Here is a 23,453-nt window from a genome sequence, read left to right as displayed (position 1 = left end):
TGGCATGACCAACTTTGGCAAACCACCTAGCTTTAATGGACATGAGGTGGGTGATGTTTTTAATATAATAGAGCATCATGTAGTAGAGAATGAAAATGTCACTTACCCAGTGTACATCTGTTCGTGGCATCAGTCGCAGTAGATTCGCATGTTCTGCAATAGCTCGCCATCTGGTGTTGGGCCGGAGTGTTACAAGTTGTTTTTCTTCGAAGAAGTCTTTCGAGTCACGGGACCGAGTGACTCCTCCTTTTGTCTCCATTGCGCATGGGCGTCGACTCCATCTTCGATTGTTTTTCCCCCGCAGAGGGTGAGGTAGGAGTTGAATTGTAGTAATAGTGCCCATGCAATGGAGTGACTAAGTATGCACCTATTTAAGGTTGAGATGATACATATATAAATAATTGAAGGTAACTTCCAAACTGCTACAGGCTCCCGGGGAGGCGGGTGGGCACATGCGAATCTACTGCGACTGATGCCACGAACAGATGTACACTGGGTAAGTGACATTTTCAGTTCGATGGCATCTGTCGCTGTAGATACGCATGTTCTGCATAGACTAGTAAGCAGTTATTTCCCCAAAAGCGGTGGATCAGCCTGTAGGAGTGGAAGTAGTCTGAAATAATGTCCTTAATACGGCTTGACCTACTGTGGCTTGTTGTGCGGATAACACGTCTACACAGTAGTGCTTGGTGAATGTGTGAGGCGTAGACCATGTGGCTGCCTTACATATTTCTTGCATTGGGATGTTTCCTAGAAAGGCCATGGTAGCACCTTTCTTTCTGGTTGAGTGTGCCCTTGGTGTAATGGGCAGCTGTCGTTTAGCTTTAAGGTAGCAGATTTGGATGCATTTAACTATCCATCTGGCTATACCTTGTTTTGAAATTGGGTTTCCTGCGTGAGGTTTTTGAAATGCAATAAAGAGTTGTTTAGTCTTTCTGATGTTTTTTGTTCTGTCAATGTAATACATTAATGCTCTTTTGACATCTAATGTATGTAGTGCCCTTTCAGCTACGGTATCTGGCTGTGGAAAGAACACTGGAAGTTCCACTGTTTGATTTAGATGGAACGGTGAAATAACCTTTGGCAAAAATTTAGGATTGGTCCTTAGGACGACTATTTTTGTGTAGTTGTATAAAAGGTTCCTGTATAGTAAACGCCTGAATCTCGCTTACTCTTCTTAGGGAAGTAATGGCGATGAGAAATGCCACCTTCCAGGTTAGGAACTGTATGTCGCAGGAGTGCATGGGTTCAAAAGGTGGACCCATAAGTCTAGTTAGGACAACATTTAGGTTCCATGAAGGAACAGGTAGTGTTCTTGGTGGTATAATTCTCCTAAGGCCCTCCATGAATGCTTTAATGACTGGTATTTTATATAGGGAAGTTGAATAGGTAGTTTGCAGGTATGCAGATATTGCTGCAAGGTGAATCTTAATGGAAGAGAAAGCTAGGTTAGATTTTTGTAAGTGAAGCAAGTAACCCACTACATGTTCTGGAGTTGTGTGTAATGGTTGTATTTGATTAATATGGCAGTAGCAAACAAACCTCTTCCATTTACTTGCATAGCAGTGCCTGGTGGATGGCCTTCTTGCTTGTTTTATGACTTCCATACATTCTTGGGTAAGTTGTAAGTGCCCGAATTCTAGGATTTCAGGAGCCAGATTGCTAGATTCAGCGATGCTGGATCTGGGTGTCTGATCTTTTGGTTGTGCTGTGTCAACAGATCTGGCCTGTTGGGCAATTTGATGCAGGGTACCACTGATAGGTCTAGCAGCGTTGTGTACCAGGGTTGCCTTGCCCAAGTTGGTGCTATCAATATGAGTTTGAGTTTGCTTTGACTGAGTTTGTTTACCAGGTAAGGAAGGAGAGGGAGAGGAGGAAAAGCGTAAGCAAATATCCCTGACCAGTTCATCCATAGGGCATTGCCTTGGGATTGTTTGTGTGGGTATCTGGATGCGAAGTTTTGGCATTTTGCGTTCTCCCTTGTCGCAAACAAGTCTATCTGAGGTGTTCCCCAGAGTTTGAAATAAGTGTTCAGAATTTGGGGGTGAATTTCCCATTCGTGGACCTGTTGGTGATCTCGAGAGAGATTGTCTGCGAGTTGATTTTGTATCCCTGGTATAAACTGTGCAATTAGGCGAATTTGGTTGTGAATTGCCCAATGCCAAATTTTTTGTGCTAGCAGGCTTAACTGCGTGGAGTGCGTCCCCCCCTGCTTGTTTAGATAATACATTGTTGTCATGTTGTCTGTTTTGACGAGAATGTATTTGTGAACTATTACTGGTTGGAAAGCTTTTAGTGCTTGAAAAACTGCTAGAAGTTCTAGGTGATTGATATGCAGTTTTGTTTGATGTACGTTCCATTGTCCTTGTATGCTGTGTTGATCGAGGTGTGCTCCCCACCCTGTCATGGAAGCATCTGTTGTTATTACGTATTGTGGCACTGGGTCTTGGAAAGGCCGCCCCTTGTTTAAATTTATGTTGTTCCACCACAGAAGCGAGAGGTAAGTTTGGCGGTCTATTAACACCAGATCTAGAAGGTGACCCTGTGCTTGAGACCACTGAGATGCTAGGCATTGTTGTAAGGGCCTCATGTGCAGTCTTGCGTTTGGGACAATGGCTATGCATGATGACATCATGCCTAGGAGTTGTAATACCATCTTTGCTTGTATCTTTTGTGTTGGATACATGCGTTGTATGATGGTGTTGAAATTTTGAATTCTTTGTGGACTTGGAGTGGCTACTCCTTTTGATGTGTCTATTATGGCTCCCAGGTATTGTTGTACCTTGCGTGGCAGAATTTTGGATTTTGTGAAATTGACGGTGAACCCTAGTTTGAAGAGGGTTTGTATGATATGATTTGTGTGATTTGAGCACTCTATTAACGAATGGGCCTTGATTAGCCAGTCGTCTAGATATGGGAACACATGTATCTGCTGCCTTCTTATGTGTGCTGCGACTACCGCTAGACATTTGGTAAAGACTCTTGGTGCGGTTGTTAATCCGAAAGGCAGTACCTTGAATTGGTAATGTATTCCTTTGAATACAAACCTTAGGTATTTCCTGTGCGATGGGTGTATTGGTATATGGAAATAAGCATCCTTGAGGTCTAAAGTTGCCATGTAGTCGTGCAGTTTTAGCAATGGCAATACTTCTTGTAGTGTGACCATGTGGAAGTGGTCTGATTTGATGAAAGTGTTCACTACTCTGAGGTCTAGGATTGGTCTCAGTGTTTTGTCCTTCTTTGGTATCAGAAAGTACAGTGAGTAAACTCCTGTGTTTATTTGTGTGTTTGGCACTAATTCGATTGCATTCTTTTGCAATAGTGCCTGCACTTCTATCTCCAGGAGATTGGAATGGTGTGTTGTTAAATTTTGTGCTTTTGGTGGTATGTTTGGAGGGAATTGTAGAAATTCTATGCAATAACCATGTTGGATAATTGCTAGAACCCAAGTGTCTGTAGTGATTTCCTCCCATGCTTTGTAATAATGACCTATTCTTCCCCCCACTGGTGTTGTGTGGAGGGGGTGAGTGACCTGTGAGTCACTGTTTAGTAGTAGGGGCTTTGGGGCTTTGAAATCTTCCTCTATTTCTAGGGAATTGCCCTCCTCTATATTGTCCCCGAAAACCTCCTCTATACTGTCCCTGGTAACTGGACGGTGTGGCTTGTGAGGTGCTGGCTTGTGTGCTTTGACCTCGAAACCCCCCTCGAAAGGGCGTTTTACGGAATGTGCTGTAATTCCCTCTGCTCTGCGGGGAGTAGAGTGCGCCCATGGCTTTGGCAGTGTCCGTATCTTTTTTGAGTTTCTCAATCGCTGTGTCCACTTCTGGACCGAACAGTTCTTTTTCATTAAAAGGCATATTGAGAACTGCTTGTTGAATCTCTGGTTTAAATCCAGACGTTCGGAGCCATGAATGCCTTCTGATAGTTACAGATGTATTAATTGTCCGTGCAGCTGTATCTGCAGCGTCCATGGAGGAGCGGATCTGGTTGTTGGAAATGGTCTGTCCTTCCTCGACCACTTGCTTTGCCCTATTTTGTAAGTCCTTGGGCAGATGTTCAATGAGATGTTGCATCTCGTCCCAGTGGGCTCTGTCATAGCGCGCAAGTAGTGCCTGGGAGTTCGCGATGCGCCACTGGTTTGCAGCTTGTGCTGCGACTCTCTTGCCAGCTGCATCGAACTTGCGGCTTTCTTTATCTGGGGGTGGTGCATCTCCAGATGTGTGGGAGTTGGCCCTTTTCCTAGCTGCTCCTACAACAACAGAGTCTGGTGGCAGCTGTGTAGTGATGAAAACCGGGTCCGTAGGAGGCGGCTTATACTTTTTTTCCACCCTTGGTGTGATTGCCCTACTTTTGACCGGCTCCTTAAATATGTCTTTTGCGTGCCGGAGCATACCAGGGAGCATAGGCAGGCTTTGGTATGAGCTGTGGGTGGAGGAGAGTGTGTTGAACAAGAAATCATCCTCGACCTGTTCTGAGAGTAGGCTTACATTGTGATATTGTGCTGCTCTAGCCACCACCTGAGAGTACGCGGTGCTGTCTTCTGGTGGAGATGGCTTTGTAGGGTATGCCTCCGGGCTGTTATCTGACACTGGGGCGTCGTATAGGTCCCATGCGTCCTGATCTTGGTCACCCTGGCTCATGGTGGTGTGAGCTGGGGAGTGTGATGGAGTTTGTGCTGGTGAAACGTCAATCACAGGCGGAGGAGAGGGTGGTGGTGTAACTCTTTTCACCACTTTTGGTTGTGGTGTTTGTTCCGTCTGGAACTCCAACCTTCTCTTTCTCCTAATGGGGGGAAGGGTGCTTATTTTTCCTGTCCCCTGCTGAATGAAGATACGCTTTTGCGTATGGTCCACATCAGTTGCTTGTAGCTCTTCCTCAAACCTATGCTTCTGCATTTGGGAGGTTAGCGAGTGCTCTTCTGTATAAGAGCCTGAAGCTGGGTTGCTTGCAGTTTGTTTCGGCATCGAAACTTTGTCTGCGTGTTTTTTCGGCTCCGAGGTGACTTTTTTCCTTTTCGGGGCCGAAACCTCTCGGCGTCGATCTGTTTCGGTGCCGCTGTCTCGGCGTCGAGCCGTGTCCACACCGGCATCGCGGTGTCGAGGCTTGTCTCCAGCACTTTCTCGGTCCCGAGAAGGCTGCGTGCCGGTGTCTCGACCGGAGTCGGACGATCTCGGCACTGTTTGGGCCTTTTTCGGTGCCGACGGTCGGTCACCGAATTTATGGGTCGAGCCATGGCCTGGTGGCAGTGGCGTCCCCTGGGCCTTGTAAATGTTTCTCTGTGTGGTTTTCGACGTCTTACTCACGGTTTGTGTATCGTCGAATCCTTCGGAGTCTGAGTCTTGGATCGAGAAGGTACCTTCCTCTTCCTGTTCCTCGAACTCCCGTTGGGCTGTCGGTGCGGACGCCATCTGAAGTCTTCTGGCTCGACGGTCTCGGAGTGTTTTTCGGGACCGGAACGCACGACAGGCCTCGCAGGTGTCTTCGCTGTGCTCAGGTGACAGGCACAGGTTGCAGACCAAGTGTTGGTCTGTGTAGGGGTATTTATTGTGGCATTTGGGGCAGAAACGAAACGGGGTCCGTTCCATCGGCGTTCTTCAGCACGCGGTCGGGCCGACCAGGCCCCGACGGAGGATCGAAAAACTACCCCGAAGGGCACCGGAGCTCTTCGATCTTCGATGCGGTGTTGAATGTAAGTACGCCGATCCCGAACGCAACAATACCGACGAAAATCTTCCGAAATTAGCTAATTTTCCGTTCCGAAACTCGGAGCGACAGGAACACGTCCGAACCCGATGGCGGAAAAAAAACAATCGAAGATGGAGTCGACGCCCATGCGCAATGGAGACAAAAGGAGGAGTCACTCGGTCCCGTGACTCGAAAGACTTCTTCGAAGAAAAACAACTTGTAACACTCCGGCCCAACACCAGATGGCGAGCTATTGCAGAACATGCGTATCTACAGCGACAGATGCCATCGAACATGTTATTTTCAGACTGTAGGAAGCTGGCCTGGTGTGTGGTGAGCACCTATGGAGTTATCACCCTATACCAGGTATCCCCTATTAGTGAGGTGTAGTCAGTGTCTAGGAAGCCAGGCTCGCTAGAGGTAGCTGTTGATGAGCAGCCAAGACTTATCTAAGAGACATGCAAAGCTCATGCAATACCACCTGCATTCACGCAGCACTTGCACACATGAAAGAACCACATAGTGTTACAAAAATAAAGGTACTTTAAGTGACAAGACCCAACACTAGATGTCGGAATCCATATGCACAGCATGTGTATCTGCAGCTACACATGCCATCGAACACTAAAATACTATGTAGGCAATACTCTACTAGGAGGTGAGTAAACACACTATTACATTCATCTTTGTAATCAGGAATGAGCATAGAATGCAATAGAAAACAGTGCAATAACAGATAATAGTGACCCTAGGGTGAGCCCAAACCATATACAAAAATAATGTAATGCAAATGATGGCCCACCATCCAGCTAAGTGGAATCTTTAGAGGGGAGCTGCAGGAACTGGGAACCCCAAACGTTAAGCACCAGAGTGCCACCCAGCAACCAGGAGAGAAGAAGAACTAAATACTGTTTTTTTTCCCCCAAACCCATAGAAAACCTTTGTGAAGGAACGGTGCAAGACCCTAGCAAGACTGCAAGAAACAGAAGATGGATCCACACAGAAGAGGACCTGCAAATGAAGGGGACCAAGTCCAGTTCCAGTTGGAGTGTCCAATTTTTACCCACCTTTCTGGAGATGTAGGACCAGGTCGACGGAGAAGACCAGGAGTCGGATATGCAGCACAGGAGCAGAGGAAAAGTTCCAGAAGTGATGAAGTCGATATCCCACGTCTGAAGAAGAGTTGCAGTCCATCAGTGGTGTGGCGAAACCACTAACATGCCTTGGCAAAGGAAAGCATTGCATGAGACGATTTGCAGAGCTGCCAGGGAACAGGAAGGTCTGAGGGGACTCAACCCAAGGAGGGGAGCCCCAGGCGTCCCCCAGCAGTCGGGAGAGCAAGAAGTTGTGAATGCAGCTCCCACAAGTAACTCGCAGGCACCAGACATAAGAGTTGCAGTGAGGCGCACTCAACACACATGGAAGGGAGTCGCTGGAGCAGCAGGCAGGAGACTATGCGTTGCAAGGAAAAGTGCTGGAGGCCGGGGCTACATGGAGCCTAAAGATCAGAGGAGGAGTCAACAAGCCTTGGTAGCTGCAAGAGTCGATGTGTACAGGGGTACCATCCTGCAAGGAGAGGCAAAGACTCACCACCTCCAAAGTTGAACACCTGGAAGTGGAATGTTGCAGTTGCTGGAAGGAGCTGGAGAAACAATGTTGTAGAGCGAAGTCGTCGCTGGAGCTGCAGACTGAAGGTTCCTGTACAGTTCCAGTGGCCAGAAGTCAAAGTAAACGTTGCAGAGGAGTCCTGCTGGAATCTTGCACGTCGGATCTGAGGATACACCCAAGAGGGCGAACCTAAATAGCCCTGGAAGGGGCACTAGTCATCTAGCAAGGTGACCACCTATCAGGAGGAGGCTGTGACGTCACCTGCCTGACCTGGCCACTCAGATGTTCCCAGAGGCCTCTCTCCACCTTGGATTCAAGATTGCAGAATCCAGTGGACACCTGGAAGAACTCTGTGCACCATCCCTGGGGTGGTGATGGACAGGGGAGTGGTTACTCACCTTTTCATTGTCCAATTTCGCACCAGAGCAGGTACTGGAGGTGTCTGAACTGGTGCAGACTGGTTTATGCAAGGAGGGCAGCAAATGTGCCCTTCAAAGCATGCCAGTGGCTTGGGGTGGCTACCCCTCCCAAGCCATGTAACACATTTCCAAAGTGGGAATGTGTTGCCTCCCTCTCCCAAAGCAAATCCTTTGTTCTACCTTCCCGGGCTTGAGCTGTTCAAGCAGTAGGAGGGCAGAAACTAGTCTGTAGCATGGTAGCAGCGCGGGCTGCCCGGGAAAACCCTGCAAACTGGTAGGGGCAAAGCTGGAGGTCCTGTAAGGAGCCTCCAGAGTGCATGAAATCATAATTCCAATACTGGCAACAGTATTGGGTTATGATTCCGACATGTTTGATACAAAACATGCCCTGGTTTGGAGCTACCATTATGCAGCTGGACCTGTGTCCAGTACACGGGTAAAATGGCTTCCCCGCACTTATAAAGTCCAGAGCAATGGAGCTGGAGTTCGTAGGACTACTGTCAGATCTTGTTGGGGAAGGGAGAGGGATCTGCCTCTGCCCCAATCCCGGTTCGTTAGCCACCAATGCAGATCTCATGAAGTTCCCTATGAGAGCTGGAACATGTCAGAGAGATTCCCCTGATGCTGCGCCCACTGGAACTTCAGGACCCACTGCAGAGCTCGCATATGCCATCTGGCCTGGTTTACCAGCAGGATGCAATGAGGCCCAGTAGCCTCAGTCTCATCGAAATCCAGGAGAGGGGCTGAAACATTCATTATCATAGCCTGAATATCCTGGACTTGCTGCTCAATAGGATAAGCCCGAACTTGCACTGTGACCAGAACATCTCCAATGAAAAGGAGCATCTGAGAAGGAGTTAGGTGTAACTTCAGCACGGTGATCGGGAACCCAAGCTAAAGCAGGAGGTACGCCGTAGTCTGAAGGTGTGAGGCAACAGCCTGGGGCAAGCCTGTCTTTAACAGCCAGGTGGCGAGATAGGGGGATGACAAACTCCTGGTGTAGGAAGGTAGCCTCTTTCTACCCAGGGCATTGGGGTTCCAGGGGATCCCTATGGGCTGCAGCAGTTATTCTGCCACCCTTTGGGAGCCCATGCAAAGGGATCTGCAGGCCTGCCATTGAGTCTGCGTGAACCAGGTACATGCAACAGGTTCCACTACAGGTCACTGCACCAGGTCATTGTAAGTCACCCCAATGGTAGGCCCTCACAGCCCAGAGGGCAGGGTGCAGGTACTTGTGTGTGAGGGTACCCCTGCACTAGCAGAGGTGCCCCCACAACCTCCAGCACCATTTCACTGGACTTCGTTAGTGTGGGGACGCCATTTTAAATATGTACTGGACATAGTTCACTACCTATGTCCAGCTACTTTATGGTAACTCCAAACTTGAGAATGTTTGGTATCAAACATGTCGGGATCATACCCCATTACCATTGCAAGTATTGGAAACATGATTCCATTCACTCTGGGGATCCTTAGACCACCCCTAGCATTGCTACCACCAGTCTTACAGGGTTTCTCAGGCAGCCGAGCTGCTGCCACCCCTCAGACAGGTCTCTGCCCTCCTGCTGCTTGATTCGATCAAGCTCAGGAAGGCAGAGCGAAGGATTTCCTTTGGGAGAGGGTGGTAACAACCTCTTCCTTTGGAAATAGGTCTGACTGGCTTGGGAGGGGTAGCCTCCCCAAGCCACTGGTTATGCTTTGAAGTGCACATTTGGTACCCTTCGAGCATAAACCAATCCACAATGGTTCAAGGACCCCCAGTCCCTGCTCTGGCGTGAAACTGGACAATGGAAAGGGGAGTGACCACTCCCCTGACCATCACCACCCCAAGGGTGGTGCCCAGAGCTCCTCTAGAGGGTCCCTGGTTTCTGCCATCTTGATTCTAAGGTTGGCATCTGAGTGGCCAGGCCAGGCAGGTGACATCAGAACCCCCTCCTGACAGGTGTTACTTGGTTAGGTGACCTATCCCCCTTTCAGGCCTATTTAGGGTCACTCTCTTGTGTGGGTCTTCAGATTCGGCTTGCAAGATTGCAGCAGGATTCCTCTGCAACCTTTACTTCGACTTCTGGCTCCCAGACCCGCGACTGGAGCCTCTAGGAACCTACAAGCTGCAGATCCATGAGGAAGACTCTTCTGCAACATATTATCAAGAGTTCCTGCCAGCTTTGCAACAGTTTCCTCGTTGTGCATCCTCAGAAGACTGCAACTCTTCATCCTGCTCAATAAAAAGAAGGAATCTCCCTTGGAGTGGAGGAGTCATTTCCCTGCAACAGCAGACACCAACAAGAGACTACCGCCTACGTGGATCCCCTCTCCTGCTGACCTGCGTGGATCCTGCATCACAGGTGGTGGTCCGGAGTAGTCCTCTTCATCCTATCTGCCAGCTGTCCAACTCTGGTGGAGGTAAGCCTTTCCATTCCCATGCGGGACAGCACCCCGTGCACGGTGTCTCTTGCAGCTGCCAAGGCTTGTCTGCGTCTCCTCCAAGGGATCTTCAGGCGACTTTCAGCTCCAGTCCCCAGCACTCCTTCCTGCAAATCCTAGCCTCCTGTGTGGTTCTCCTGTGGCGTGGGATCCACTTTTGTAGTGCTACATGGGCTTCTTCTGTGACTTCTGTGTCACTGTCCTGTGGGACTCCTGTGGATGCTGCCTCTGCTCCTGTGGACTCAGACGCTGAGGTTCCCCTGCGACTCCCCCTCCCGGGTTGAGTCCTCCTGGGACTTGCTGGTCCCCGGCAGCACCTCTTTTCCACTAACGGCGAATTTGCCTTTGCGAAGGCTTGTTGGTGGAAATCCTGCACCAACACCCATCTGCATTCTTTCTTCTGGTGTGGGACAACTTCTGTAAGCACCTGGAACTCTTCACCAGCTCCTGGGCTACAGTGATGACCTGTTCTTCAGCACCATGGACCAACTTCTGCCTCCACCGCTGGGTGGGTAGGACCTCCTATTCCTCCTGGACTCCACTGTGAAACTTGGACTTAGTCCCCTCTCCCCACAGGTCATCTTTCTTCAGGAATCCACCGTTGGTGTTCTTGCAGTCTTCTCCGGGCACCTTCTTTTTCTTCTTCTCCTCCTTTTCGGCGGTTTGGGGAAAATCCAGTGTTTTATTCTTGTATTCCTGGTTGCTGGGGGTTGGTGGGGAGGGGGCGGGTACTGTGGTACTTACCTTTGGGGTTGTCTAATACCCACAGCTTCCCTCTACACCTCTTACTTACCTAGGTGGGGGTACCTTGTTCGCATTCCATTTTTTTGTAGTTAATAGTTTGTGCTCCCCCTAGGGTCACTATTTGTTATTACTGATTGCACTGTTTTCTAACCTTTTCTATGCCTGTTTCTGATTGTAGTGTGTATATATATATATATATATATATATATATATATATAGTGTGTATTACTTACCTTCTAAGGGTAGGTCACCTGCCTAGCGATTTGTGATAATCTGTGCCAAAAATAAAGTACCTTTATTTTTCTACAACTGAGTGTTTTCTTTCATGTGTTTAAGTGCTGTATGACTACAGTGGTATTGCATCATCTTTGCATGTCCCCTAGATAAGCCTTTGGCTTCTTATTCACAGCTACCTCTAGAAAGCCGACTTCTAGACACTGCCTACACACTTCACTAACAGGAGATATCTGGACCTGGTATAAGGTGCAAGTACCATGGGTACCCACCACACACCAGGCCAGCTTCCTACACCTGGCTTGCGCAGAAGAGCTGCGAATACCGTCATAACACTTTGGTGAACACTTAAGGGGTGTCGGTGAGGCCAAAGGGGAGCATGGTGAACTGAAAGTGATTGTGGACTACCTTGAACCGCAGATAACACCTATGGGCAGGCGGGATGGGGATGTGAAAATACACATCCTTCAAGTTAAACAATATCAACTAGTCTCCTTGGTCTAGGGCAGACAAGACCTTAGTTAAACTGAGCATGTCGAATTTCTCCTTTCTGAGGAAGAGATTAACGGTCTGAGGTCTAGAATAAGACGACCCTTGTTCTTGGGAAGGAGTGGGACTAACAACCACTGCCTACTTCTCATATTGGAAGCCTTTCTATAGATCCCTTGGCCAAGAGAGCATTAACTTCCTCTCACAGCAGGGAGGGATGATCCTCTGCCAGCTGTTCTTGTGTTGGCAGTACAGGGTGGAGGGAAAGATTGGAAAGGGAATGTAGGAAGTTGGCTCTGTATATACTATCTCAAAGCGAGAGATAGTGTGCACTGAGTCCAAGGGTTCCCCCTTAGAGGGAAGATAGTGGCACAAGTAGATAATTCTAGTGCTCTATTTTGTGGTAGTGTGGTCGAGCAGTAGGCTTATCAGAGGTTAGTGTTAAGCATTTGTTATACACACACAGGCAACACATGAGGAACACACACTCAAAGACTTAACTCCAGGCCAATAGGTTTTTATATGGAAATATATTATTTTACCACAAGATTCAGTATTCAAGTAAGTGCATAAATTGTAAGGTACTTGGCGTAGGTAAGTATGGAGCTTTGAATTAAAACAGTAAGGTACACAGTATTGGCAAAAATGGCAATTAGCTATTTTAAAAGTGGACAGTGCAAAAATCAACAGTTCCTGGAGGAGGCAAGTATTGGTTAGTTTCTCAGGTAAGTAAAGTACTTACAAGTTCAGTCTCCTGGGCATAGGCAGCCCACCATAGGGGGTTCAAGCCAACCACAAACACCCAGCACCAGCAACACAGGGCCGGTCAGGGGCAGAGGTCAAAGAGGAGCCCAAATAACATAGGTGCCTATGGAGACGGGGTGCTGGCAGGTAAGAACCTGCGTCCTCTGGGAACAGACCGGGGGGGGGTTTGTAGAGCAATGGGGAGGTCACAAACAGACACACAAAATACACCATCAGCGTGTGTGAAGTAGGTGTCGAGATTCATATAGTAAACAATGGAGAGACTTGGGGGTAACTCTGGCGATGCAGGCAGGGCACGGGGGCTTCTCGGGCCAGCCACTGACTGGGCAAGGAGGGGGGCCGACTTCTGGTTACTCCTGCACCAGTAGTTGGTTTCTCTCAGGCCTGGGCGCTGCGGTGCAGTGCTTATCCCAGGTGTGGGATTATTTGTTATCAGGCAGTCCCAGCCAGGGGGAGCCTCTGGATCGTCTGCAGGCATCGCTGTGGGGGTGTAGGAAGGTCGTCTCACGGTGTCCAATCGTTGGAGTCGCCTGGGGATCCACTCTGCGGTGTTGGTTTCTCTGGTCCCAGGCCTGGGGCGTCAGGTGCAGAGTGGTGGGGACTTACGCTTCAGGAGTGAGGTGGGAGTCCCTTTAAAGATGGTTGTTTCTTTGGTTCTTGGACAGAGCTGCTGTCCACGGGAGTTTCTTGGTCCTTTGGGTGCAGGTCAGTCCTCTGAGTCCTCAGAGGTAGCTGGTCCCGCTGGAAGCGTTGCTGTGCAGGTTCTCAGAGTCTGGAGGCAGACCGGTAGGGCTGGGGCCAAGTCAGTTGTCTCCATCGTCTCTGCGGGGCTTTCAGGTCAGCAGTCCTTGTTTCAGGTTGCAGGAATCTGATTTCTTGGGTTCAGGGTCGCCCCCAAATACTAAATTTAGGGGTGTGTTTAGGTCGGGGGGGCAGTGGCTACACCCTCTTTGTACCTCCTCCCTGTGGGGAGGGGGGGACGTCCCTAATCCTATTGGGGGGAATCCTCCAAAACAAGATGGAGGATTTCCTAAGGCAGGGGGCACCTCAGCTCAGGACACCTTAGGGGCTGTCCTGAATGGAGGGTGTTGACTCTTTTTTCTCATTATCTCCTCCGGACTTGCCACCAAAAGTGGGGGCTGTGTCCGGAGGGGATGGGCATCTCCACTAGCTGGAGCTCCCCGGGGCACTGTAACACCAGGCTTGAGCCTTTGAGGCTCATCACCTCCAGGTGTTACAGGTTGTGCAGGGGGAGGTGTGAAGCACCTGCACCCAGTACAAGCTTTGTTCCTGGCCACAGAGTGACAAAGGCACTCACCCCATGTGGCCAGAAACCCATCTGGATGTGGCAGGCTGGTATGAACTGGTCAGCCTAGCTCTAGTAGTTGGACTGGTATACATGGGGCATCTCTAAGATGCCCTCTGTGTGCATTTTTCAATAAATCCCACACTGGCATCAGTGTGGATTTATTGTGCTGAGAAGTTTCATACCAAACTTCCCAGTATTCAGTGTAGCCATTATGGAACTGTGGAGTTCGTATTTGACAAACTCACAGACCATATACTCCGTAAGTGCAGGGTAGCCATAAAATGTCTGTGCAGGCAGGTTCTGTGCTGGAGCGTTTCAAGGACTCGCGGGCTACGGCCAAGTCCTTGGGCCTCTTAGTGACACCTCATCCCCAGTCTGCCTTTCGCTGTGTTGTTATGGAACGGTGTGCTACCGCACCAGCTCTATGCCAACAGTTGTCCTACACAAGCTGTGTGAGAACATGGACAAGGTGCATTGCGACCTGTGGGTCTGGAAGCCAGAAGTCTTTCACCACCAACCCTCTGGCAGCTGCAGCCTCTAAGCCTTCCCAGTTTGTATCTGCAAGACCATTAGTGCCCAGTTGGAGGTAGAATTCAACATCATCTTATTCACCAACAGTCATTGGATAAATGGGTCTTGCAGATCATTCAGAGGGGCTATTTCCTCCCTGTAGGAAAATGCCTCTCATGGCATGGTTACCCCTAACATTTTGCCTTTTGTTGATGCTAGTTATGATTGAAAGTGTGCTGGGACCATTCTAACCATGCCCCAGCACCAGTGTTCTTCCCAGAAACTGTACCTTTGTTTCCACAATTGGCACAGCCCTGGCACACAGTTAGGTCTCTTGTAAAAGGTATCCCTGGCAACAAGGGACCTCTGTGGCCAGGGAAGGTCTCTAAGGGCTGTAGCATGTATTATGCCAACCTGGGGACTCCTCACTCAGCACATGCAAACTTGCCTCAGTCTTTTTCTCCCCACCAGCACACATAAGCTAAGTCGACATGGCACACCCCTCAGAGTGCTATGCCCACAACCCACTGCCTGTGGCATAGCTAAGTCACCCCTCTAGCAGGACTTACATCCCTAAGGCAGGGTGCACTATACCACAGGTGAGGGGATAGCTGCATGAGCACTATGCCCCAACAGTGTCTAAGTCGATTCTTAGACACAGTAAGTGCAGGGTACCCATAATGAGTATATTGTCTGGGAGTTTCTCAAACACGAACTCCACAGTTCCATAATGGCTACACTGAAATCTGGGAAGTTTGGTATCAAACTTCTCAGCACAATAAATTCACACTGTCATCCAGTCTCAAAAATGGAAAAGCTCCTGGTCAAGACAACCTAAATGCAGAAATATTGAAGGCAGACCCAGAAACATCAGCCAAGCTCCTCCAACCACTGTTTTAAACAATTTAGGGGGCAAAGAAAGTACCAAGTAACTGGAACAAAGGCATCATCACCTAAGTTCCAAAGAAGGGTGCACTAACCACAATAACAACTGGCGTGGAATCACACTACTGTCAATCAGAGTAACATTCTGGTGAAAATCACTGTATAGCTAATTTCTGATGCCATGGACAAGCAGTTAAGAAACAAACAGGCTTGGTTCAACAAGGAGTGTGTTGATCAGATGCTTACTCTATGCAACATCATAGAGCAATGCACAGAGTGGCAGAGACCGCTATACATTAACATCACTGATTTTGACAAAGTTTTTGACAGTATCCACTGACAGCCTCTGGCATATATTGAAAGCCTACGACATCCAGCAGCAGATATTTCTCCTTATCAAGGATTTCTATGATAATTTTACCTGCAGGTGGGAGATAGTGAGCACCCCACTGAAGTCAAGACCTGTGTGAGACAGGGATTTGTGATGTCAACGTAGCCCTTCAAACTAGTTATCGACTGGGTGATGAGAAGCACACCAAGCAAGAGGCATCAAATGGGCCTTATCCTCTACACTGGAGGACCTTAACTGTCCTAGCAAGGGTCTTGCTCTAACTCACACCAGCATATGCAGGAAGATGCATCTTGCCTCAGTATCTAGGCTCAGCAAGTGAACCTGAAGATCAACATGAAGAAATTAGAAGTCATGCTACTGCACATCTCAAACCCTTCACTAAGCAACGTGGATGAAGAGGACCTAGCCTTGACCGAAAAGTATACCTACATAGGCAGTTCCCTCAGGTATTATGGGACAGGCAGTGACATCAAGAGCAGACTTAACTAGGCCAAAAATTATTTCAGAATGCTAAACAATATGTGGAGGTCATCTCAGTACAACACCAATATCAAGATGAGGTGTCACTAGAGCTGTGCTCTGTACACACTCTTGTATGAAGCAGAATGCCGGCTGATGACGTAAAGCATCCTCACCAAACTGTCAGCCCTCCACACTAATATTCAGAGAAGAATTCTGTGCATTTTCTGGCCACAAATCATATCCAACCAGGAGTCGTTCACCAGATGCAAGCAACATAGCATGGACACCATCATTATGAGACACAGACTGAACTAAAGAGGACACACCATCAGAAAAGAACAAGACTCCATCACAAGAAAAGATCTCCTCTTAACCCTGAAGGCAAACAGAACAGACGCAGGCCAAAGAACACCTGGAAACAAACTGAGGAAAAAAGAAATGAAAACCCTGAACCACACCTGATGCACTGTACATAAACTTGCCCAAGACAGACAGAAGAGCTCCTTCGCTGCTGCCCTGCAAGCCATCGGCATAATGGGCAGTCAGTGACAGACATTTGTTTGAGAAAGTTTCTGCATGGTTTAAATCCTGTAGTCTTCAGAGATGACTCCGTTCCTTTGCTCAAGTGGAACATATTTTTGAGCAAAAATTGTAATGGCAAAATTTTGGGCAAATGACAAAGTAAGTAGAGTGGCGTTCTGGGTCTGCATCTGCAGGCACGGGAAAATAGTGACTTCTATGCACGTGTGGCATCTTTTTAGGCTCTGCTTCATTACTTATGGGACAGAATGAACTCAGCTCATAGCCGCTCGACTCCCTTAACCGTCACATAAAAGCAGTGCTGTGATAAGCTTTAGGATCCAATCTGGTCCCAGTGGATTATTCTCAAGGTGAGGCAAATGTACTTACGGATTTACCCCTCCCAACACTGAAATGCAAATGTTCATAATTTAATACAGGACTAACCAACTGAAAGGACAAACATTTAAATTCAGTCTAATAATGATCATAAAAAACAACTAATTATAAATACAACATGGAAATAGCATCCTTACAAAATAAACTCTTCTCTGAGTTTTCGGCGGTATTGCTTCTTTGGTTTCATGGTGTTGAAATATGGTAGCTTTATGACATCAGGCCAAACTGCAGGACAAGGACTCCCACAAATACGACTAAAGAAACAGTAAAACAGGCCGGTGTAAATTTAAGTGTAAAATGAAATCATACTAAACTATAATGAAAAATACGTTGCACAATCAACAACATATGTCATTAAGAAATGTTAACCAATCTATGAAATAAATAAAAATAGCAAAGACACTGAAAAAATAGCAAAGATACTGAAGGCATTGACAACTCGCTTAACCGTCAAGTAAACTTTTACATTCCATTCATTCAAAGATTAAAATAAAATTAACTCTGGATAAAAAGGCTACATCTTTAATTTGGATTTTAACCTGCAAGAAAATCCGAAACAGAATATATGGGGAAAAAAACAATATCAGAAAATACAGAATGTGTATCTAGTAAGAGACACCAGAAATATCGCTCTTTAATGCTAGCAGCAATATTCCAACAGAACATTCATGGTGTTGGCCAGGCATTAGATGTGTGCTTTGAAACGAGTATTAAACACACTAAAACAATGTTTAACAATTTATGCAGTTTTAATAACCACCGCTACTAAAACATTTTGGTTTCACAAAACTAATGTTTCAATCGTCTTGAAGACACTCTAAATGTTAACAGTGCATAGAGAAAGAAATGCAGGCACAAGATGCAGCACCAGAGGCAAACTCCGGTCCAGCAAGAGGGAAAGGCGCAAAGCACCGAGCTAGTTGAAGTAAACAGCTAACAACTGTAGATTGGAACCAAGGTTTGAGTCGTCTTTGTATAGGCAAAGCTGATATTAGGTGAGTGTAAAGAAGCCTGCCACCCTGGATAAGCCAAAGGGAAGGACCTAGAAATGGAAAATTCCCAAGAAAGTGTAAATGGAAGCCTGCCCCAGCAGGACTCGAAAAATCTACTCGACCACTCACTATGGCGGGTCTTACTTGATCAGGTCGAGCTATTTTTAAGACTTACTCGACCCTTCTGGTGAGTTGACGAAAAACAGGTGTTATGTTCAGTTGAAAAGTGGAGGGGCAATAAAAGATGCCTTCAAATCTTGTTCTTATGTCACACTTGCTTTGTGTTTAGAGACAGAGGTCAAAAGTCAGTTTGACTTACAATTAATTTTCCTTCTGAATGCAACGTTCCAGGACTTTGTAAGGTGAACTGTGTGACCTGCTGTTTAAGTGTAAAATAAAAGGATGTAGGTTGTCAGGCTTTTTCTAACACATTATTTAAATGACTAAATCAACTGTGCGATTATTTTAAAATATATTTCAGTAGCTGTGAATGCCCATGTTTATATTTGTGTGATGGAAAAAAATACTTTGATAGAATTCAACATATCAGAATACTTTATGTGTTGATGAGTAAAGGATATGTTTTCTGAAACCCAATTTTCACAGATTGCTAATAAACTATATAGTTTTATCAGTAAAGCTACAAGTTAGTGGAGAGTTTTTTTGGACATTTCTAGGAAACTTACTGTGTGTAGATGACAATATGCTGCCACATGACAGTTCAGTAAAATATTTATTAAAATTGAAGGTTTAACCAAACTGAGAAGCACCCCTGCCCCGATGGCAATGCTATTATTAAACTAAAAATTCTTGAGTCATGTGTCCCCTATACGTGGGCTATATTACTGTGATGCATGCAGCAAGCTTTAGTCTACTTAAACAAACAAAATAGGTTTTTTGTTTTACAGTAATGTGGGCTCACATATCTGAAGGTGTAAACATATGTGAGAATGAAGAAAAAGGCAACTCAGTAAACTTTTTACCTAGGATCACACAATTTGAGGCCTGTTTACATGTCAAGTACATTACAGTTAGGTTGAATATATTATTTAAGTCACTCGACCTGCAGGTCTAGTAACATTTTTATGATTTTTCAAGGCCTGCCCAGGCAGGGGCTAGGGGTTTTTCCTTGCCTTTCCTGACTCATTATAGCAGAGATCATGTTTCACTGGACAACTAAGCTGGTAAAAGCTAGTACATTTTTAGAACATTAGAACAAAAAGGCCCAAGCATATTTAAAGAAGGATGGATGGATCCAGGGAACATGGGAAAAAAAGAACTGAGCCCAGAAAATAAATGAGTTACTTACCTGTTATTCCACTTCTCCAATGTAGGATTCTTTCATATATTCACATGCTTGAATCATTCCCCGATGTCAGACTGGGAATACTTATATATGAAAATAGTAGTAAACCGTATTAAAATGGCCACAGCCCTGAACAGAGTTTGTTCAGTAGAACATCCATCTCATTTCAAGCAACTCGAACTTCAACCAATGAGGGGGAAGTGTCATCTCTCCTAGTGTCCACCATAAATCAGATTTCAAAGCACTAGTGTGAGAAGAGCATGTAATGAATAGCCTCTGACCGGGGAGGAGAGAGGGCTGCATGTGAATATGACAGATTCCAATGCTGTTGAACTGCAGTTACAGTTAAGTAACTCATTTGTTCTCCAACACTGGGTCTTTCATATATATTCATAATATTAAGTAGTATAAATCCATCATAACTTAATAAAAAGCGGGAAGCAAGCTCACCTTTATTGGAACAGAATTCTGATGACTTCCTGTTTCATTGCTCCATTGGCTTCTGCATCCAAGTCTGGGCAACAGAGCTTCAGTAATGTGTGCCTGCTCTTTCAGGAGCTCTGCAAGGGATTACCAGCATGTAGAGCCACATTCAAAACTGTATAACTCTTTCCTTGAGTGGACTCTTGAGTAACCTTGCTGTGACAGAAGACAGTGCAGGCTGAAAGCCAACAACCTCTTTCAGGCTGTCCAAAAAGAGACAAACTGCTTATATGATGAGTTTATGTCCTTTGTTTTATCAGAGGAGAACAACCGGCATCTAAATAAGTCCAATGAATGTACTGATGAACCTTCTGCTGACGTTAACTGGTTTAAGAATAAAGATTGTAGAATGACAGGCTCATTTAAGTGAAAGTCAGTAGGGACCTTGGGTATGAATCTAGGATCTCATAATGATGCAGTATTTTGTGAACCAGCGGAAAGGTTGTTTGATGGTTGTAGGAAAATGGCTCCTTGTTCTAGCTACAACCCCTCCCCTCCCCTCCCCCCCACTCCACCCATCTGCGCCTTTTGCAGGATATTGATGCTGACTTGACAGTGTGCTGGGACCTGCTAACCGGCCCCAGCACCAGTGTTCTTTCAATAAAAATGTACCACTGTCTCCACAATTGGCACACATATAAGTCCCTTGTAAAAGGTACCAGTGGTCCCAAGGGCCCTGTGACAGGGAAGGTCCCGAAGGGCTGCAGCATGTGTTGTGCCTCCCTAAGGGACCCCTCACCTAACACATGCACACTGCCATTGCAGATTGTGTGTATTGGTGGGGAGAAAAAGGCAAAGTCGACATGGCATCCCCCTCAGGATGCCATGCACACAAAATACTGCCTGTGGCATAGGTAAGTCACCCCTCTAGCAGGCCTTAAAGCCATAAGGCAGAGTGCACCATACCACAGGTGAGGGCATAGCTGCATGAGCAATATGCCCCTACAGTGTCTAAGTAAATTCTTAGACATTATAAGTACAGTGTGTCCATATTAAGTATATGGTCTGGGAGTTTGTCAAAACTAACTCAACAGTTCCATAATTAATACACTGAACACTGGGAAGTATGGCATCAAACTTCCCAGAATAATAAACCCACACTGATGCCAGTGCCGGATTTATAAAAAAATGCACACAGAGGGCATCTTTGAGATGCCCCTTGTATTTTACTGAATTCTTCAGTGCAGGAGTGACTGGTCTGTGCCAGCCTGCCACTGAGACGCGAGCTTCTGAGCCCTGGGGTGAGAGCCTTTGTGCTCTCTGAGGCCAGAAACAAACCCTGCACTGGGTGGTGGTGCTTCACATCTCCCCCCTGCAGGAACTGTAACGCCTACCAGTGAGCCTCAAAGGCTCAGGCTTCATGTTATAATGGCCCAGGGCACACCAGCTAGCGGAGATGCCCAGCCCATGGACACAGCTCCCACTTTGGCAGCAAGTGAGATAATGAGAAAAACAAGGAGTCACCCTCTCAGTCAGGCCCACCCCTAAGGTGACCAGAGCTGATGTGACCCCCTTTAGGGAGTTGGCTCTGTATATACTATCTCAAAGTGAGAGATAGTGTGCACAGAGTCCAATAGTTCCCCTTAGAGGTTGATAGTGGCAAAATTAGATGATACTAATGCTCTATTTTGTGGTAGCGTGGTCGGGCAGTAGGCTTATCAGAGGGTAGTGTTAAGCATTTGTTGTACACACACAGGCAATAAATGAGGAACACACACTCAAAGACTTAACTCCAGGCCAATAGGTTTTCTATAGAAAAATATATTTATTTTTAGAACCACAAGATTCAAATTTGAGGTAAGTACATAAAATGCAAGGTACTTCAGACAGGTAAGTGTAGAACTGATTTAAAACAGTAGTACACACAATTTTGGTTAGAATGGCAAGTAGCTATTTTAAAAAGTGGACACTGCAAAAATCGACAGTTCCTGGGGGAGTTAAGTACGGGTTAGTTTTTCAGGTAAGTAAATCACTTACACATTCAGTCTCCTGGGCACAGGCAGCCCACCGTTGGGGGTTCAAGGCAACCCCAAAGCCACAGCAACACAGGGCCGGTCAGGTGCAGAGGTCAAAGGAGGGCCCAAAACACATAGGCACCTATGGAGAACAGGGGTGCTCCGGTTCCAGTCTGCTAGCAGGTAAGTACCTGGGTCCTTGGGGAGCAGACCAGGGGGGTTTTTGTAGAGCACTGGGGGGACACACAAGCACACAAAACACATCCTCAGTGGCACAGGGGCAGCCGGGTGCAGTGTGCAAAGTAGGTGTCGGGTTTGCCGTAGAAATCAAGGGAAGGACCAGGGGGTCATTCTGGTGATGCAGGCAGGGCACAGGGGGGCTTCTCAGGCCAGCCACCGCCTGCTGGTCACTCCTGCACTGATAGGTGGTTCCTCTCGGTCCTGGGGGCTGCAGGTGCAGTGCTTGATCCAGGCGTTGGGTTCCTTTGTTGCCAGGCAGTCGTGATCACGGGGAGCCTTTGGATCCTCTATGCAGGCTTCGCCGTGGGGGTGCAGTCGCCTTAAGGTTTCCACATCGTTGGAGTCGCCTAGAGGTCCTCTCTGCGGTGTTTGTTGTCCTGGACTCGAACCGGGGGCATTGGGTGCAGTGTGTGAAGGCTCATTGAAAAAATTTCATTTTTTGGGATTGACAGGGTACAGCTAACCCGAAGAGGAGGTGACAGGGAACGGATCCTGAGAAGAATGGAATCAGAGTACATAATCCAACTTAATAGCAGACATCCGTGGGGATTAAACAAGGATGAGGAACTTTATGTCCATATAGGGTAATCCTCATATTATGTAAATAGTGTCATGATTGATTTTCAGTGGACTCACAGATCGGATCGTGTTAATGTTAGGCTGGTTGGTGTTTTTTTTTTTTTCGATTATTGATGACTTGCTTTCGATTGTTGGCTTGAACTACTGAGAATAGTCACAAATAAGATTAGAATTTGACAGAGTGTATCTAGTAAATACTATAAATGTTAGAAGTTTAAAAAAAATGCCCACTTGGCCAGAAATGGTGATGACCAATGTGTCATGCAGTTTGTCATATTTTTTTTAAAGATTTAAAAAAACAAAAAATTTGAGACTTGTACCTTGGAAACAGAATTTTGAAATTTATAAAAATGCATATGATGATTGATTTAGATATCTGTATTATGTAGAGGACTTGGATTTATTAAGAATTTTCATTTGGGTTTCCATGGTATTTCCTTTATAGATTTATCGGTTTTCTATATTTAGGGAAACAAAGGGTATATTTTCTAAGGAAGAGGGGGCCTTTGTAATGATCTGGGCTGATGAAGAAGACCGCAACGGTTGAAACACGTAGCCATTGCAAGTCGACAATTTGTTTTCATTAGCCTGAAGTAAATATTCAGTTATTCTGGAGGGCCGCAAGTGTGTCAATCCCTTAAGGTCTTCATGGATCGAAACGCTCAGCAAGCTTCACAAGTATCCTCTCTGTGTTCGGGCATCAAACACAGGTTACATACCCGGTGCTGGTCTGTATAAGGATACTTGGCATGGCACTTAGGACAGAAACGTAAGGGGGTCCGGTCCATTAGTGTTCGACGATGGGTGTGGTTGGGCCGACCAGAATTTGATGAAGAGCAGAAGCCCCGAATACGATAAAACTAAACCAGTACCGAACGTAAACAATACCGACGAATTTTCGATTCTTTTCTAAGTTTCCCCGAATCAAAAATCCGGAGCGAAGAGGAACACGTCCAAACCCGATGGCGGAAAGAAAACAATCTAAGATGGAGTTGACGTCCATGCGCAATGGATCCGAAAGGGAGGAGTCACTCGGTCCTGTGACTCAAAAAGACTTCTTCGAAGAAAAACAACTTGTAACACTCCAAGCCCAA

General features: G+C 46.7%; 1 protein-coding gene across 2 annotated transcripts in view; it reads right to left on the bottom strand.

Moving 5' to 3' along the window:
* The window catches only part of CDK13 (cyclin dependent kinase 13), a 626,606-nt gene that overhangs the window by 167,611 nt on the left and 435,542 nt on the right, over positions 1-23,453 (bottom strand). For both annotated transcript variants that reach the window (XM_069215885.1, XM_069215880.1), the window contains exon 12: positions 16,942-17,058. In XM_069215885.1, coding sequence (XP_069071986.1) covers positions 16,942-17,058 — 117 coding nt within the window. The remainder of the gene's footprint in view (positions 1-16,941; positions 17,059-23,453) is intronic.

This window comes from Pleurodeles waltl, chromosome 2_1 (assembly GCF_031143425.1).
Source record: "Pleurodeles waltl isolate 20211129_DDA chromosome 2_1, aPleWal1.hap1.20221129, whole genome shotgun sequence".
NCBI classification, from domain to species: domain Eukaryota; kingdom Metazoa; phylum Chordata; class Amphibia; order Caudata; family Salamandridae; genus Pleurodeles; species Pleurodeles waltl.
The sequence above is the reverse complement of the archived record's forward strand: the minus strand, read 5'-3'. Positions and strand labels throughout refer to the sequence as shown.